Here is a 16734-nt window from a genome sequence, read left to right on the forward strand (position 1 = left end):
ACTATATAAACTGCAAAGCTGAAAATGTTTACTATTGGCCCTTTACAGAAAAAATTCATCAATCCTTAAGTTTAGTCTAAAAGCTCTGCTTGAGGTTTGGAAGAAAAGAATCTCAGCTTCTTTTGCCCTCAGTGAAGAGAGTGTGTATCTATATAAAAGAACTGTAAATCAACCACCACTGCTAGGTCTTTCAACACACCCAATCTATGATCCCAATCAACAAATTCTTGGTGTGCCTCATCAACTTGGTGTGTCTCACAGAACTTCACCTTCTCTGGACTTGAGTCCTGAAAGTTGGATCCCACGACATAAATCCCACATGGACTACAAGATATTGCAGACCTAACCAGAATCTTTAAATAGACTTATTATTTCTTAAGATCCCAAACATCAGGAAATAGCAATAAAACCAAGAAGGATAACCTAGAGTAACTTTACGTTTACCAGGACCATTCTGGTCCCAGTATGGTCCTAAATTGCATTCTAAGAGTGTCACTGTTTCTAAGAGATACTTGAATTGCTAAAGGTTTGCTGCATTGGTAGCAATAATATAAAATACATGGGCACCAACCACTACTATGAGAAGCTGACTAAGATCCTCTAGTCCACAGATTCCCAAACCAGGCTGAGCATCAGAAGGGGAGCTTGTTAAAAATAGATATTTTAGAGCTCCACCCCTGTAGACACAGACATATAAGACTTAGGAGAATCCTGGAATCTGTATTTTCAAAAAGCTCCTCAGACGGTTTTTCAGTAACCCACACCCTTTGGACTTCAGTACTCGGGCTCCCCACAAGGTAAAAAGCAAAGAGCATACATGTTCAATTCTAAAACACAATCTCAGAAATTAAAAGTAGCTTATTTACATATTCCTACCCAGTGTAATAATAATGAGTAAACTCAAACAGAACAAATTATATTCCCAGAATGCTAGACTCATCAAAATTCCATTACAAACAGATTAACAAAGCAAAAATCCCAATGATACTACCGGAAACAAGCAGGTTGCAACGTGTCCTCTGGCTGCAAGAAATAATTAATCTGTGCAAATTCCAGGGGAAAAAATTTTAACTAAAAACCTTCACTAAACAAACTAAAAATGTCAAACAACACTTTAATTTCATCTAACATTATTAAATTTAACATTTCTAATTGAACAGTTACCACATGTTCTTAGTTCTTAGACACCGTAGTTTCATGTTCCATCATTTTACTTACAAGTAAAGCACTAGGATCTCCATTTAGTTGACTATCATCTCGAGATTTCACATAACGACGATGGTTTTGATAGAAATTAGACAGTCCATAATACATAAACACATTGCCCTAGAGAAAGAGAAAGGGAAAAAATGTTCATATAAAACTATTAAGTATGAAGTTGTTTCATGCATACATAAAAGCTATGTAATTTGCACTAGTTTAGAATTTGTGATAACTTAAAACAGTTACTGGGGTGAATTCTACCAGTACTTAGCAATCTAAAATGGTACAAATTGTAAATAAGGTTAAACAATCAAACCAAATCAAATAATGTTAAAGAATCAAATCAAATAAGGTCAAAACTCCAAGAGTCAACTTTGAAAATACTCTGAAAGACCTCAAGGACGTCTATTTACATTAAGACAAACAAACAAACAAAGAAGCTCTCAAGGAATCTAATTATTAGCCTAGTCTGATCAACTTTCAGTTTTATTTATTTATTTTTTTAAAGATTTTGTTTTTGATATGGACCATTTTTAAAGTCTTTACTGAATTTGTTACAATATTGCTTCTGTTTTATGTTTTGTTTTTTTGGCCATGAGGCATGTGGGATCTTAGTTCCCAGACCAGGGATCGAACCTGCACCCCCTGCATTGAAAGGCAAAGCCTTAACCACTGGACCGCCAGGGAAGTCCCTACTTTCAATTTTAAATCTTCTCTAATTCAGATTGGTCTTCATCCAATTAGCATCAACTTTTCAAAGGAATAATGCTTTCAAGCTTTCATTTACCGCCCAAAATAAATTCTGAACTTGAATTGGGTCATAGTAAATTTCTCAGCAGGATACTATATAATATTAGTAATAATTATTAGTAAATAATTAGTAATATTAGTATTAATAATTAGTATTAGTAATACTAGTATTACTAATACTAGTATTAGTAATTAGTATTAGTAATTACTAATACTAGTATTAGTAATACTAATATTAGTAATAATAATTAGTAAAGTATCTAAGATAATGAGTCACTTTATAATAATCAAGAAAAGTACTTTAATGTGTTCAGTGGAGTCAACTTGGAAATAATCTGGGAAATAAGGGTAACCTACCTACATTGTAACTATTTAGAAGATGTTATGAAGTCATCTTGAATGACTAAGATTTTTAGAGGTGGCAAAAACATCAGCTATTTTCTCCTTTCTGGTTGCTACCTCCATTGTCTATAACCTTATACTCAATTAAAAGGAAGACAGAAAAAAAAAAGGAATTCAATAACATTTTGCTTTATTTGATTTGCTGTTTTCTTATACACAATCATTTATTTAAAGCTTGATTTTCAAATGTCAAAATATGCAAACTTTCCCATTCCTTATAAAGAAAACACTTACATAGAAATCTTCCGTTTATTTATTCGGTTGGTTGGGTTTTTGTCCTATGAAAAGGCTTTAGTCTAATTCAGCTTGGGCTTGTAAAGGAACACAGAGACCACAAAAGAATGAATCTGAGGATGATCACCTTTGCAGAAGAAGAGTTCTGAAATGCTTAATGTTTTTGTATGGGGGAAGAAACTAGTGGAGCTTCTAAATCATTACAAGTCTCTTCCATGTCTTTAATTCTGCCTGTTCTGACAAAAGCAGAACTTAATGCAACTTATAGTTTGTCCATCACATAAAAAAATCAAATTTTTATGATGTTTTAAAGTTATATGTTATTTCTGCCAAAACAAAATAATTAAATTCCTGTCTTCTCCCTAATTTATTTTCATATTTTTTAAAAAGGGAGCGTTACAGTCCACAATCTCAGGGCAACAGCATCCATAACCACTAGATGGCAACCATCTATTAGGGACCTCAAAAGGCATCACGACCTTTAAGAAAATCTAAAGCATAGCTACAAAAATCTAAAAAGTTGGCATGTATTAAAGCAGTTTTGCTCCCTGAAGAATAAAACAATAATTTTTTAAAGCTCAATTTTCAGGTAAAGGAGAACATAAACGGGTCTTGTCATGCCTATTTCTGAATCTTTGTGTCCTTTAGCATCTGCTCAGTTTCCAAGAAGAATGACAGGTAAGTGTGAATGCAAAAGACACACAGACCACACACACACACACACACACACACACACACACACACACACACACACACACACACACACACACACACACGGTATTCTAACTGCTTGTCAGTAAGGTTTTACTAAGTGTTTGCATTTATGTTAAAGTATCATATCTGATGAAAAAATAATGCAATAATGGATGAATTAGTATTTATTTTCCAAAGTAAAACTTATAGTATTAAAAGTAGGCAAAACAGTTTGAGCAATAATTTTTTAAATACAAGTAGATGTAGATAGAAACTTGATACAAAAAAAAATTTTGTACAGTTATAAAATTTTCCAGAAAAAGAATAGGTTTTAAATTTAATTTAAACTACTACCATAAACTATTAATGTATTTAATTATCAGACAGCATAATCCAATAGCAAAACAAAACAATCTTCCTCAAAAGTGTATAGATTCCCAATAAATTAAAGCAACATATCAACAAGAAGAAAATAACTAGTAAAAAAAAAAATTTAATATAATATCAATATTTTTTAAAGCATGGCTTTTCTAAAACACTACTTGGGAATACAGACCTCAAATGACTGTTCCAGAGTGAAGTTAATGGTACAAATACAAGGTGTCACATTCGGAGACAAACATTTATTGCAGGGACTGGAAGGGTCTGTTCCGGTATAATCAATCTGCAAGAGAAAAATATAACTAAGCACACTTCCTTGGAGAAACTGGATACACTCTGAAATAATTTGCTATCAGAGGGAAAAATGAGCCTGATGGAGCAATAATAGCCCAGAAAAAACCTTTTTATAAGGTCAGCTGTTTATTTTGACTGGAAAGGGTCCTATGTCATCCTACTGGCTCATCTCTCCTTTTTACCAAAAGAAATACATTTACGCATAAAATCATAAATATAAAATTCAAACTGCATGATGTATAAAGGTTTAAATAACTACAAAGTCTAAACAACTTTTCCATCATCTCAGCTTTCCATGGCACATTTTCAAATTAAAAAAACAAACACAAACAAAAAACTACCAGGTTTCTCAAGGGCTACCATTTCTTTAAAACCTGGTGTTGGATAATTAAGAATCTGTCTTATCTTTCTCCTGGGTTCCTGGCAGGGAGCCTCTAAATCCCTTAAATTCCCCTGGTGATAAGAGTGCATTTGTTTTTGATAAGCCCCTGAGTCACCCTAGAGTTTATGCTAAGGAGATGGCTCAGGTGAGGGCTGCTCACCAGAAAGGCTAGATGTGATTAGGGACTCTGGAAAGAGGGAGAAGGCTGGAAATTTAGTTCAATCATGTGGCCAATGTTTAATCAATCATGCCTTCATCATGGAATTCCAATAAAAACTCTGGCCACCACAGGTGAGCTCCCGGGTTGGTTAACCCATCAATGTGCCCTGATTCCACAGGGAGAGGGCACGAAGCTCTATATTCAAGACTCTCCCAGACCTTGCCAAATGTGTCTCTTCATTTAGCTGGTCCTAGTTTATATGATTTATGATAAAACTATAATTGTAAGTCTAGCATTTCCCTGAGTTCTGAGTCATTCCAGCAAATTATGGAACCTGAGAGAAGTTACAGTAACCTCCCATATTTATAAGCAGTTGGTCAGAAATGCAAGTGGCCTGGAGACCTCTGAACTTGCAACTAGCATCTGAAGTGAGGGCAGTCGGGGCGAGGGGGGCTTGGGAACTCCCGGATTTGTAGCTAGTTGGCCAGAAGTATGGGTAGCCTGACTTGCAGCTGGTGTCTGAGTGGTACTGAAGTATACTGTTGGGGACCATGCCCTTACACCTGTGGAGTCTGACACTAACTCAGGTGGTCGGTGTCAGAATTGAATTGCAGTACACCAGCTGTTGTCAGAAGACCTGACCTGATAGCTAAAATGAGAAAACTTTTTCCATTATACGAATTTTTTTAATAGAGTTTATTTTTTAGAGTGGTTTGAGGTTCACAGCGAAATTGAGTGCAAACTACAGAGTTCCCATATACTCCCTGGACCTACACATACACAATCTCCTTGATTATCAATATCCCTCACCAGAGTAATACATTTGCTACCAATGATGACCCTACAATGACACATCATTATCACCCAAAGGCAGTGGTTTACCTTAAGATTCACTCTAGGTGTTGTACATTCCATGGGTTTTGACAAGGGTATAATGACATATATACACCATCACAGTATCACACAGAATAGTTGCACTGCCTAAAAGATCCTCTGTACTCTGTCTATTCATTCCTCCCTTATCCCTAAGCCCTGACAACCATGGATCTTTTTACTGTCTCCATAGTTCTGCCTTTTCCAGAATGTCACATAATTGGAATCATAAAGTACGTAGCCTTTTCGGATTTACCTCTTTCACTTAGGAATATGCATTTAAGGTTCCTCACTGTCTTTTCATGGCTTGACAGCACATTTCTTTTTAGCATTGAAGGTTATTCCATTTTCTTGGTCCACCACAGATTATTTATCCATTCACCTGCTGAAGGATATCTTGGTTGTTTCCAAGTTTGGGCAAGTACAAGTAAAACTGCTATAAACATCCACATGCAGGTTTTTGTGTGGACCTAAGTTTTCAGCCCATTTACGTAAATAACAAGGAGTAGAATGCTGGATTTCATGGTAAGAGTATGTTTAGTTTTGTAAGAGACTGCCAAACTGTCTTCCAAAGTGACTGCCCCACTTTGCATTCCCACCGGCAATGAATGAGTTCCTGTTGCTCCACAACCTCACCAGCACGTGGTGCTGTTGACGTTTTGGGTTTTCACTAATAGGTGTATAGTGGTATCTCACTGTTGTTTTAATTTGCAATTCTCTAATGATCATGTCAAGCATCTTTCACTTGTTTACTTGCCATCTGTGTACTATGGACTAAAGGTTTATGTCCCCCCAAAATTCATATGTTGAAGCCCTAATTCCCAATGTGATTAATTTGGAGGTGGGGACATTGGATTAGGGTTATTTATCTTTTAAATTTTATTTATATTTTTGGCTGCGTTAGGTCTTTGTCGCGGCGCGTGGGCTTTCTCTAGTTGTGGCGAGCAGGGGCTACTCTTTGTTGAGGTGCGCGGACTACTCATTGCGGTGGCTTCTCTTGTTGCAGAGCACAGGCTCTAGGCATGCAAGCTTCAGTAGTTGCAGCATGTGGGTTCTAGAGCACGCGGGCTTCAGCAGTTGCGATGCATGGGCTCAGGAGTTGCGGTTTGCAGGCTCTAGAGCATGAGGGTTTCAGTAGTTGTAGCATGCGGGTCCAGTAGCTGTGGCTCGAGGGCTCCAGAGCGCAGGCTCAGTAGTTGTGGCGCACAGGCTCAGTTGCTCCGCGGCATGTGGGATCTTCCTGGACCAGGGATCGAACCTGTGTCCCTTGTATTGGCAGGTAGATTCTTAACCACTGCGCCACCAGGGAAGTCCCTGGATTAGGTTCAGATGAGGTCATGAAGGTAGGGCCTCTGTGATACGACTAGTATCCTCCTAAGATGAAGAAGAAAGACCAGAGCGTGCTCGCGCTCATGCTCTCTCTCTCTCCCTCTCTCTCTCTCTCTCCCTCTCTCTCTCTCTCTCTCTCCCCCTCTCCCTCTCTCTCCCTCTCTCTCTCTCTCTCTCTCCCCTCTCTCTCTCTCTCTCTCTCCCCCTCTCCCTCTCTCTCCCTCTCTCTCTCTCTCTCTCTCTCTCTCTCTCTCTCTCTCTCTCTCTCAGCTACGTGAGGACAAAGTGAGAAGGCAGCCATCTATCAATACAAGTCAGGAAAAGGGTCTCCACCCTTTTCAGGGTGAAGAATCTGAAGGAACTGAATCTGCCAGCACCCTGATCTAGACTTCCCAGCCTCTAAGACTGTGAGAAATAAATGTCTGTTTTTTAAGCCATCTAGTCTATATTGTTTTTTTTGTTTTTTAACATCTTTATTGGAGTATAATTGCTTTACAATGGTGTGTTAATTTCTGCTTTACAACAAAATGAATCAGTTATATATATATATTTTTATAGCAGCCCAAATTGACAGATTTCGGTCCTGAAAAGTGGGGTGCTGTTTTAACAAATACTCAAAAAGAAGTGGCTTTGGAACTGGGAAACGGTTAGAGGCTGGAGATTTGAGATGCATGCTAGAAATATAAACATTAAAGGTGATTCTGGTGACATCTCAAAGAGAAATGAGGAGAGTTAGAAAGAAAGCTTCCATCTCCTTAGAGAATTAATAAATAAATGTGATCAGAATATTGGTAGAAATATAGATGGTAAAAGGCCATCCTGGTGAGGTCTTACTCAGAAATGAGGAACATTACTGGACAATGGAAAAAAAGGTGATCCTTGTCATAAAGTGGCAGAGAATTTGGCTAAAGTGTGCTCTAGTGTTCTGTGGAATGTAGAACTTGTGAGCGATGAAACTGGATATTTAGGTAGATTTCCAAGCACAGTATTCAAAGAGTGTCTTGGTTCCACCTGACTGCTTACAGTAAAATGGAAGAAGAGAGAAACAAATGGAATAAGGAATAATGTTAAGCAAAAAGGGACCAAAACTTATGATTTGGAAAATTCTCAAACCTATCTGTACTACAAAAAATCAGAAAGCTTGTTCTGAAGAGAATACTACGGTGTAGCTGAACAATCATTCGATAAAGAGATTAGTGTGGGTTTGAACCAAGGACCTAATCAGCCATTCCAGCAGAAACACTGCCAGTGTGAACGGAAGGGGAAAGAGAAGGGACAAAATGAAGGAAAGCTGAGGGACTTGCTTAGATCTTACAGGACTGGCCCATACAGCCATTCGGCTACAGAATGTGCTATTGATTCTCCAAGATGAGAAGAATGATCCCAGAGATGATTTCGAGACCATCAGGGCTACATCCTCGGTTCATACTGGGGGAGGAGCTCAACAGACCAGAGGGCAGCAATCTGGAGCCTCGGGGCAGGACTTCTATCCCAGTGGGTCCTGAAGGCAGTGTCAGACCAGAGAGTATTATTCTCCAGCCTTAAGATCTGATGACATTTGTCTTGCTAGGTTTTGGAGACTTGCTTGGAACTCATCACCCCTTTCTTTTCATTTCTTCCCCTTTCAAATTTGAGTGTCTATACTATGCCTGTCCCTCCATGGAATTTTGGAAGCACGTCTGGTTCCACAGGTTCACAGCTGGAAAGAAATTTTGCCTCAGGATGAAAGTCTCTTAAGTCTCACCCATATCTGATTAAAATGATATTGAGAAGACAGTTTAGACTTTAGAGTCGATACTGGAACCAGTTGAGACTTTTGGGGCTGATGATGGAATGAAAGTGTTTTGCATGTGAGAACATGAATTTGAGGAGCACAGGGGCAGAATGTATGAACTGAATGTTTGTGTCTCCTCTCCCTCCAAATTCTATTTTGAATCCCTAATCCCCAGTATGATAGCATTTGGTGGTAGGCCTTTGGAAGGTAATTAGGTTTAGATGAGGTCAGGAGGGTGGGGCCCCCATGGTGGAATTAGTATCCTTAATAAGAAGAGGAAAAGAAATCAGAGCTCCTTCTCTCTATGCCATGGTAAGGACACAGCAAGAAGGTGGCCATCTGCAAGCCAGAAAGAGGGTCCTCAGCAAGAACTGAACCTATCAGCACCATGATCTTGGACATCCCTGCCTCAAGGACTGTGAGAAATGAGTACCCGTTGTTTAAGCCACCTAGTCTACATTTTGTTATAGAATCCTAAGCTGACTAAGATATTGTCAGGTGAGGTATCTGTTCAGGTCTTTTGCCCATTTTTAATAGGGTTTTCCATTTTCTTTTATTGACTATTATGAGTTCTTTGTACATTTTGGTAACAGTCCTTTATCAGATATGCCTTTCAACACTTTTTTCTCCCAGACTATGACTTGTCTTATCACTCTCTTGATAAATAAGAATTTTATCATTAGCAACCCTAATTGTCTTTAATAAAGTTAAAAAAAAAAGCCAACTAATCTTTATTTCTGAAGCTGAACATTTAAACTTTATATATGGATATTCAATTTCTTTTCATAATTAAAAAAAAAGGTTAAAATATGTATATAGAAAATAGAGCATCAAATTACAACATCTACAGAACCCTCCTATATTTTTGGTGGCAATGTAAATTGGTACAATTTACAATTGTACCTATTCTTGCTATGGAGGTTCCTTAAAAAACTAAAAACAGAACTACCACATTATCCAGCAATCCCACTCCTGGGCATATATCCAGAGAAAACCATAATTCAAAAAAATACATGCACCCCAATGTTCACTACAGCACTATTTACAACAGCCAAGACATGGAAGCAACCTAAATGGCCATCGACAGAGGAATGGATAAAGAAGATGTGGTACACAGGGACTTCCCTGGTGGTCCAGTGGTAAAGAATCCACCTTACAATGCAGGGGACGCGGGTTTGATCCCTGGTCAGGGAACTAAGATCCCACACACAGTGGGGCAACTAAACCTGTGTGCCACAACTACTGAGCTCACGCGCCTCAACTAGAGCCCACGTGCTGCAAAACTACAGAGCCCAAGCGCTCTGGAACCCAAGCACCACTACAGAGCCCACACACCCTGGAGACTGCGCGCCACAACTAGAGAGGAGAAAATCCACACGCCACAACTAGAGAGAAGGCCACGCACCTCAACAAAAGATCCTGCATGCCTCAGTGAAGAGCCCACGTGCCGCAACTAAGATCCAACACAGCCAAAAATAAATAAATAATAAATAAATAAATCTTAAAAAAAAAAGATGTGGTACATATATACAATGGAGCATTACTCAGCCATAAAAAAAGAACAAAAGAATGCCATTTGCAGCAACATGGATGGACCTAGAGATTATCAAACTAAGTCAGACAGAGAAAGACAAATATCATATGATATCACTCATATGTGGAATCTAATTTAAAAAATGATAAAAAATGAACTTATTTACGAAACAGAAACAGACTCACAGATTTCAAAAACAAACTTATGGTTACCAACGGGGAAATGGGGCGGGGGGTATAAATTAGGAGCTTGGGATTAACATACACATACTACCATACATAAAATAGATAACCAACAAGGAGCTAGCTACTGGGTAGCACAGGGAACTCTACTCAATATTCTGTAATAACCTATATGGGTAAAGAATCTGAAAAAGAATGAATATATGTATATGCATAACTGAATCACTTTGCTGTACACCTGAAACTAACAAAACATTGTTAATCAACCATACTCCAATAAATTTTTTTTAATAATTTTAAAAATTACATCTAATTGCTTTTCAAAAACCACAAAACTGCTTAACAAAACTTGGTTTTGTCAAATTCCGATATAACCTATTGAAATGTCCTCCATCAAAGCTTACTTACTAATGAAACTTTGTTTAGAGAAAATTTTCATTCACTGCAAATATCTAAGAGAAGCTAGGCACGTAATTAAAACAAGCTAAAAAACAGGTCTCCTAAATGAAGAGAGATAAAACGTGTATAATTTTTCACTAAACCTGTGGGGCCACAGCTTTCCACCCAGGGCTTATTCATGCACAATATCGCACTTAAAAGCCAACTTTTATGGTTTTGACAAGATGAAAGAAAACATGAGAACATTTAGAAAAATCAACTATATTTAAAAATCTATGTTAAAATATATTAAATTTTTTTTCGATTTTTTTAATTTAATAATCTCTGCACATCTTCTCTCTCTTCTAAGTCAAATTTAGGATTTAAAAAAAAAAGTTGTCAGCTGGGCCTACTACCATATTGTTTGTCTTTGAACAAAAACCTCTTAAACCACTCTCTTTCAAATTATTTTCTAGGGCAAAGGAGGAAAGACAGATCATCAGCTGTGATTAAGCAAAGATATATTTTCTTTATTTAACTGAACAAAAATAATACGATGGAATGTGAAATCTAATAAATTATACTACAGTATATTAAACCTGAACATTTTTCGAAACCAAGAATTATTGCTGAATGTCAAATTATACTTCAAAGAATAGCTATAACATTTTCATCACAATCTTTTAATTATACTTTTTTAAATGTACAAAAAATTGCATGTCTTTTGATTCCAGGGAATTCTGAAAGTAAAAAAACTGTCATTCACATTTTAAGCCTTACTATGTGCAAGGCATGACATGAAGATACAAAAGTAATCATATCTTATACTTAGTCGATACAGTTTACACAGTCCTTTCTATTCCACACATATTTCATCTGATCCTCACCAAAATCCTATAGTATTATCCTCATTTTACATAAAGAGAACATTCAGAAGCTTGTCCAAGGATACACGAACAGCAGTAGCTGGTGCTACGCTAGAAGCAAGGATTTTTTACTCCAAGCCCAATGTTCCTTCTACTAAACTGCTTCTTCACCACCATAGTCAGTCCCCTTGGCCCTCCAGAAGACTATCAAAGATAGTGCATAAACACAAAGAAAATGACTATAAACGTTAAGTGCTAAACTGAACGGCAAAGAGGGCAGTAAGTACTAGATTGACTAGCACTTTCTCACTGAGAAGAAAAGAGGATTTGAACTGAGCCATTAAAAGGAAAAAAAAGGATGGAAAAAGGCGACATATGGAGAAGCACGAAGGTAGAGAGCACAGGTACATTTCAGGATGACACTTTGGATTTGTGGAGAGAGTTTTCATGTTGGAAGGAAACGAGACAACACTAAAAGGTAAACTGGATCCGTAACTACATGCTTTGTTTTACTGGCCACTGCTTATTGAATGGATATACTAAGTGTCAGACATTATAAGCACTTAACACACACCATCTCATTAACACGTAGTCCTGAAAAGTTAATTTTTATTTTCCTCATTTTAACCTAGGAAACTGACATTTAGGGAGGTTTAGTAATTTTCCCAAGATCACCCATCAAGAATTTGAACCCAGCTCTGCCTTTCTCCAAAATCTCTGTTCTCTCCACCATTCTATGTCCTCTTGTACAATGAACATACCATCCTTTCTGATATACAAACTCAGAGTCTGCAGATTATAAGAATGAAGATAAATCTGGGGGATAACTGTGACTTATTGTTGTTAATTTGGATGCCCAGCACCCAAACACACTTCCAAGCCCTGGGGAATTCTCCTGGTGGAGAGTTTTGGAGGCAGGCCGGGCTCCAACTTCCACTTCAGAAGCCAAGGGAGTAAATGAGTCCTTCCTCTCCCTAACCCCAGGAGCCAGGACAAAAGCATACATACGATCAATCCTGATTGAGACTAGAGAACTGAATCTCCATATAAATCGGAGAGGAGTGGGTGTGATGAGCTCAGCAGCGGCAGCAGAAGTCGAACAGGGAACTCAACAGCAGCTGTGGCATCTGAGCCACTGTTTCTGCTTCCAAACTTCCCTTCCTTCCCTCCTGTCTCCAAACCTGATCTTCTAGACCTCCCATCTATTTTGTGTGAGAGCTACCCAATCTCCTCCAACAAATCCCTTTCCCCTGTAAGTTACCCAGAGTTGGTTAATATTGCTGACAACAAAGCCTCTGAAAGTTAAATAATCCCGAGTGTTAAAAATGTCCTTCAGGAAATAAGGAAATGGGACTACCCTGGTGGCGCAGTGGTTAAAATCCGCCTGCCGATACAGGGGACACGGGTTCGATCCCTGATCCAGGAAGATTCCACATGCCGTGGAGCAACTGAACCCACGAGCCACAACTACTGAAGCCCGCGTGCCTAGAGCCCGTGCTCCGCAACAAGAGAAGCCACCGCAATGAGAAGCCCGCACACCGCAATGGAGAGCAAGCAGCCCCTGCTCGCCGCAACTAGAGAAAGCTCGCATGCAGCAACGAAGACCCAACACAGCCAAAAAACTTAAAATTTAAATTTAAAAAAGGAAATAAGGAAATGGAGACAGAGGAGGCTAACATAATCAAACACTTGTATTGATATTAACAACAGATTTTTTTGAAAGTCTAAGATAACGAGACTTTGATTTCTTCCTGAACACCCTGTCAGGAAAGAATCACTTATTAACTTAATATTTACTTGAATGTCTGTGTGTTCCAGGCAAGAGGGACTCATCCCAATACCTAATCACATGGAGCTCACTGTCTAATACAGAACACGGTCACTAAGATGGAACGGGTGTTTTGGTAAAAGAAGTACAGGTACTATGGAAACACATACCTAATCCAGTATTTAGCAAATTTCTCCACGAGGGCTGACAAGTGGATGTTATCTACAGGGAGACAGTACCAAGAGGGACAATCTCTAACTGAGGGCTTAGCACAGGAACAAACCCAAGATACAAGAATTTAGGACAAAGTTCTGAGTTAAAGATCTGATAATCAATCAGGGGTTCTCCAGTTAAGGTATCTAATTTTTCTACAGTGTCCATTTATAAAACAGTTGGCTACTAGTAATAAGGAAAATCTAGGTCTCAGAAACCAGGAAAGTGGAATAGGGTTGCAGAGCCGAAGCTAAAGGGGTAGCGTTTGTGACGAGCCACTATAAGCTAGAGCAGTGTGGCTTTGCAGTCCAGGTGACAAAATGGGGATAGAGCTGTGGAAAAGGCCATCCCAGTACTGTTGTAGAATTCTTAGAAACAACGGTATCAGAAGCTTCAGGAGATAGCACCCTCCACCAACACTGCTGCACACACGAGGTGCCGTAACCTCAGCAGCCACCAGGAAGCTCTTTCAGTTACCATCAGGCAAGGCAGAGGAGCGAGGGAATAGGAAGGTCAAGACGGTAACCTTGCCCGAGGGGCCTAGAGCAGATTCTTTAGTTTTATAAGTCACACTGATGCCACTGGTGTGGCACAACGGCAGCCAACTTCCCTGCTTTGCTACTCAGAGATCTTGGGCAAAAAGAAAAGGCTGTAAAGGCTGAGCCACGGTGCACGTTCTTGCCTCAGAGGAAGTAATGCAAGTTACACTGCTTCCTACTCAAAGCTCACACATGAGGGACAGCACTGAATTTTCCACAGAGATTACTATGACTGTAGACAAGGTAATTTGCATAACCCAGGCCTGAGTGGGAAAGAAGGTGGGCATTGATTGAGAGAGTGAGAGGAACAGTAAAAGAGGCACAAAAAGACAGCAGCTTGTTGTGGAGTACCGAACATGTTAAAAAGTATTTAAAATGCTTCTTTTTTATTAAATTAGTAATACATAAATAAGAAAAATTCCCTTCATAAATGCTCATCAGGGCTTCCCTGGTGGTGCAGTGGTTGAGAATCTGCCTGCCAATGCAGGGGACACGGGTTTGAGCCCTGGTCTGGGAAGATCCCACATGCCGCGGAGAAACTGGGCCCGTGAGCCACAGCTACTGAGCCTGCGTGTCTGGAACCCGTTCTCCGCAACAGGAAAGGCCGCGACAGTGAGAGGCCTGCGCACCGCGATGAAGAGTGGCCCCCCTCTGCCGCAACTGGAGAAAGCCCTCGCGCAGAAACGAAGACCCAACACAGCCAAAAATTAATTAATTAATTTTTTAAAAAAAAGCTCATCAGATAAAAGGGGGTGGAGGAAAGAAATAAACATACACATGTGGACAGGGAATGTGGCCCCCATCCCAGCTCTACAAGGGTCAAGCCATTAGACATGGCAGCTGCCCACCAACGGTGCACCCTGAGGGAAGATTCAGGATGGAAAAAAAACAGGAAGCATTCTGTGTTTTAGATACTGGCCCGAGATAGTTAAGATGCACATGTAAGGTATAATTTCAGTGAGCCCAGACTCTTGCATCTTCCCATACACAGAAAAGCACTAAAATCATGAACTTCGGATGCCTGTTCTTTGTGATTAGTCCAGCAAAGACTCCTGCACATCCTGACTCTTCCCTTACCTCTTCGGAGCAGTTTCTCAGAGCTGAGAGGCTGTGTCCTGGACTGTAGTCCTCAGTAAGATCCCCAAACAAAACTTAACTCCCAGCTTTTAGGTTATCGGTTTTCCTTCAGTTGACACATACTTAAATTATTTAGAGCCTGTTAAAAGTTAAGAGTTCAATTTTTTTTAATTCAGTCTTTTATTTTTGAAGATTAGCTTTTAAAAAATCAAAAGCTTAGTTCTAAACTGATAGCTATAGAACATGCTCAATCCTTTATATCCTAATAAAATTCTATGGGTCACATGAAATCTGCAGCATGTTTCTGTAGGTTAAAGAATCTGAGTGGGAGCCACAGAAAAGATGTTTACTTCTAATTCAATCAGTAAGGCTCATGCTCAGAGGTGGAAATGATAAATGAATGAATTAGGTGATATACAAATGTAAACTATCTTTGAAGAAAGAATAGCAATAGAAAAACTAGCTATTATTTCCCAAATGTCTATTCCATACCAGAACTATTTTAATCTTTTACAGAGAGATTGAGATTCAGAGGTTAAATGACTGCCCAAAGCCAATCAGCTAGTATGTGACTATTATTAGTTTCCTAGGGCTGGTGAAACAAAATACCACAGACTGGGTGTCTTAGAACAAGAGAAATTTCTTCTCTCGCAGTTCTGGAGGCTAGAAGTCTGAATTCAAGGTGTCAGCAGGGCTATTCTCCCTCTGAGACTCTGGGGAGAAACTGTCCTTGCCTCCTGCTAGCTTCTGGCAGCAGCCGGCATTCCTTGGTTTGCAGCTGCATCACACCACCTCTGTCTCTGCTGTTACACAGTTCTCCCTATATCCCTGTCTTCACATCTTCTTCCCTCTGTGCCTGTCTCTTCTTATAGGGACACCAGTCATACTGGATAGGAGCCCACCCGAATAACCTCATCTTGATTACATTTGCAATGACTCTATTTCCAAATAAAGTCACATTCACAGGTACTAGGAGTTAAGATTTCAGCACATCTTTCGCTGGGACACAATTCAATCCATGACAGTGATATAATCATATCTGGCTAGCTCCAAAGTTGCTGTTCTTTCCATTAGACTGCACTGCTGCCTCCCATTAATCCTGAATAACATGCACCATACAATAATTTAGAAATATGGAAGTCAATTTAAAAGACATTATATTTTAAAAATAAAATTGGCCCCGTTCATGAATATGCTGACGTTTTAAACAGTACTACCAAATCTTCAGAGTTTTCACCTAAAATACAGATCAAAAACAACAACTTTGTTATGACAGGTAGATGTCATTCTAGCACCATCTTAACTTTTAGAATCTGAAATAGAATTTTATAATATAAAGTTCCATACACAAAGTTTTTATATCTGGCATTTAACGCATCTCCACAAACGAAAAAGTAAATTCCAACCTGAAGTTTTAGTTTACCCCTTAAAACTCTTACAGAAGTATCAAGTTATAAAAACTGCCTAGGACAGAACTGATGAAAAGGGCTTTGCTAATTATGCTCCAATCTATGTAACAGGGTAGATCAAAGGAACAGATAAGCAGTTAATATGAGTAAAGCAGGGCTTTTATTTTAAGGAAATACATGGTCTTTTCTATATAAAACATTGTCTTTGTATAGTCATGTAACTGATGTTCAAACATCAGTGGCTTTTATCTTTGTCTCCAGTGCTACTTTGTGACGATAACCTCATGCTACCT

General features: G+C 39.0%; 1 protein-coding gene across 1 annotated transcript in view; it reads right to left on the minus strand.

The window, feature by feature from the left end:
* The window catches only part of TMEM30A (transmembrane protein 30A), a 41509-nt gene that overhangs the window by 14202 nt on the left and 10573 nt on the right, over positions 1-16734 (minus strand). The window contains exons 2-3 of the mRNA XM_082668910.1: positions 3839-3946; positions 1219-1326 (exon numbers count right to left, since the gene is read on the minus strand). Coding sequence (XP_082525036.1) covers positions 1219-1326; positions 3839-3946 — 216 coding nt within the window. The remainder of the gene's footprint in view (positions 1-1218; positions 1327-3838; positions 3947-16734) is intronic.

The sequence above is a fragment of the Grampus griseus genome (assembly GCF_964374135.1).
Source record: "Grampus griseus genome assembly, chromosome: 13".
NCBI classification, from domain to species: Eukaryota; Metazoa; Chordata; class Mammalia; order Artiodactyla; family Delphinidae; genus Grampus; species Grampus griseus.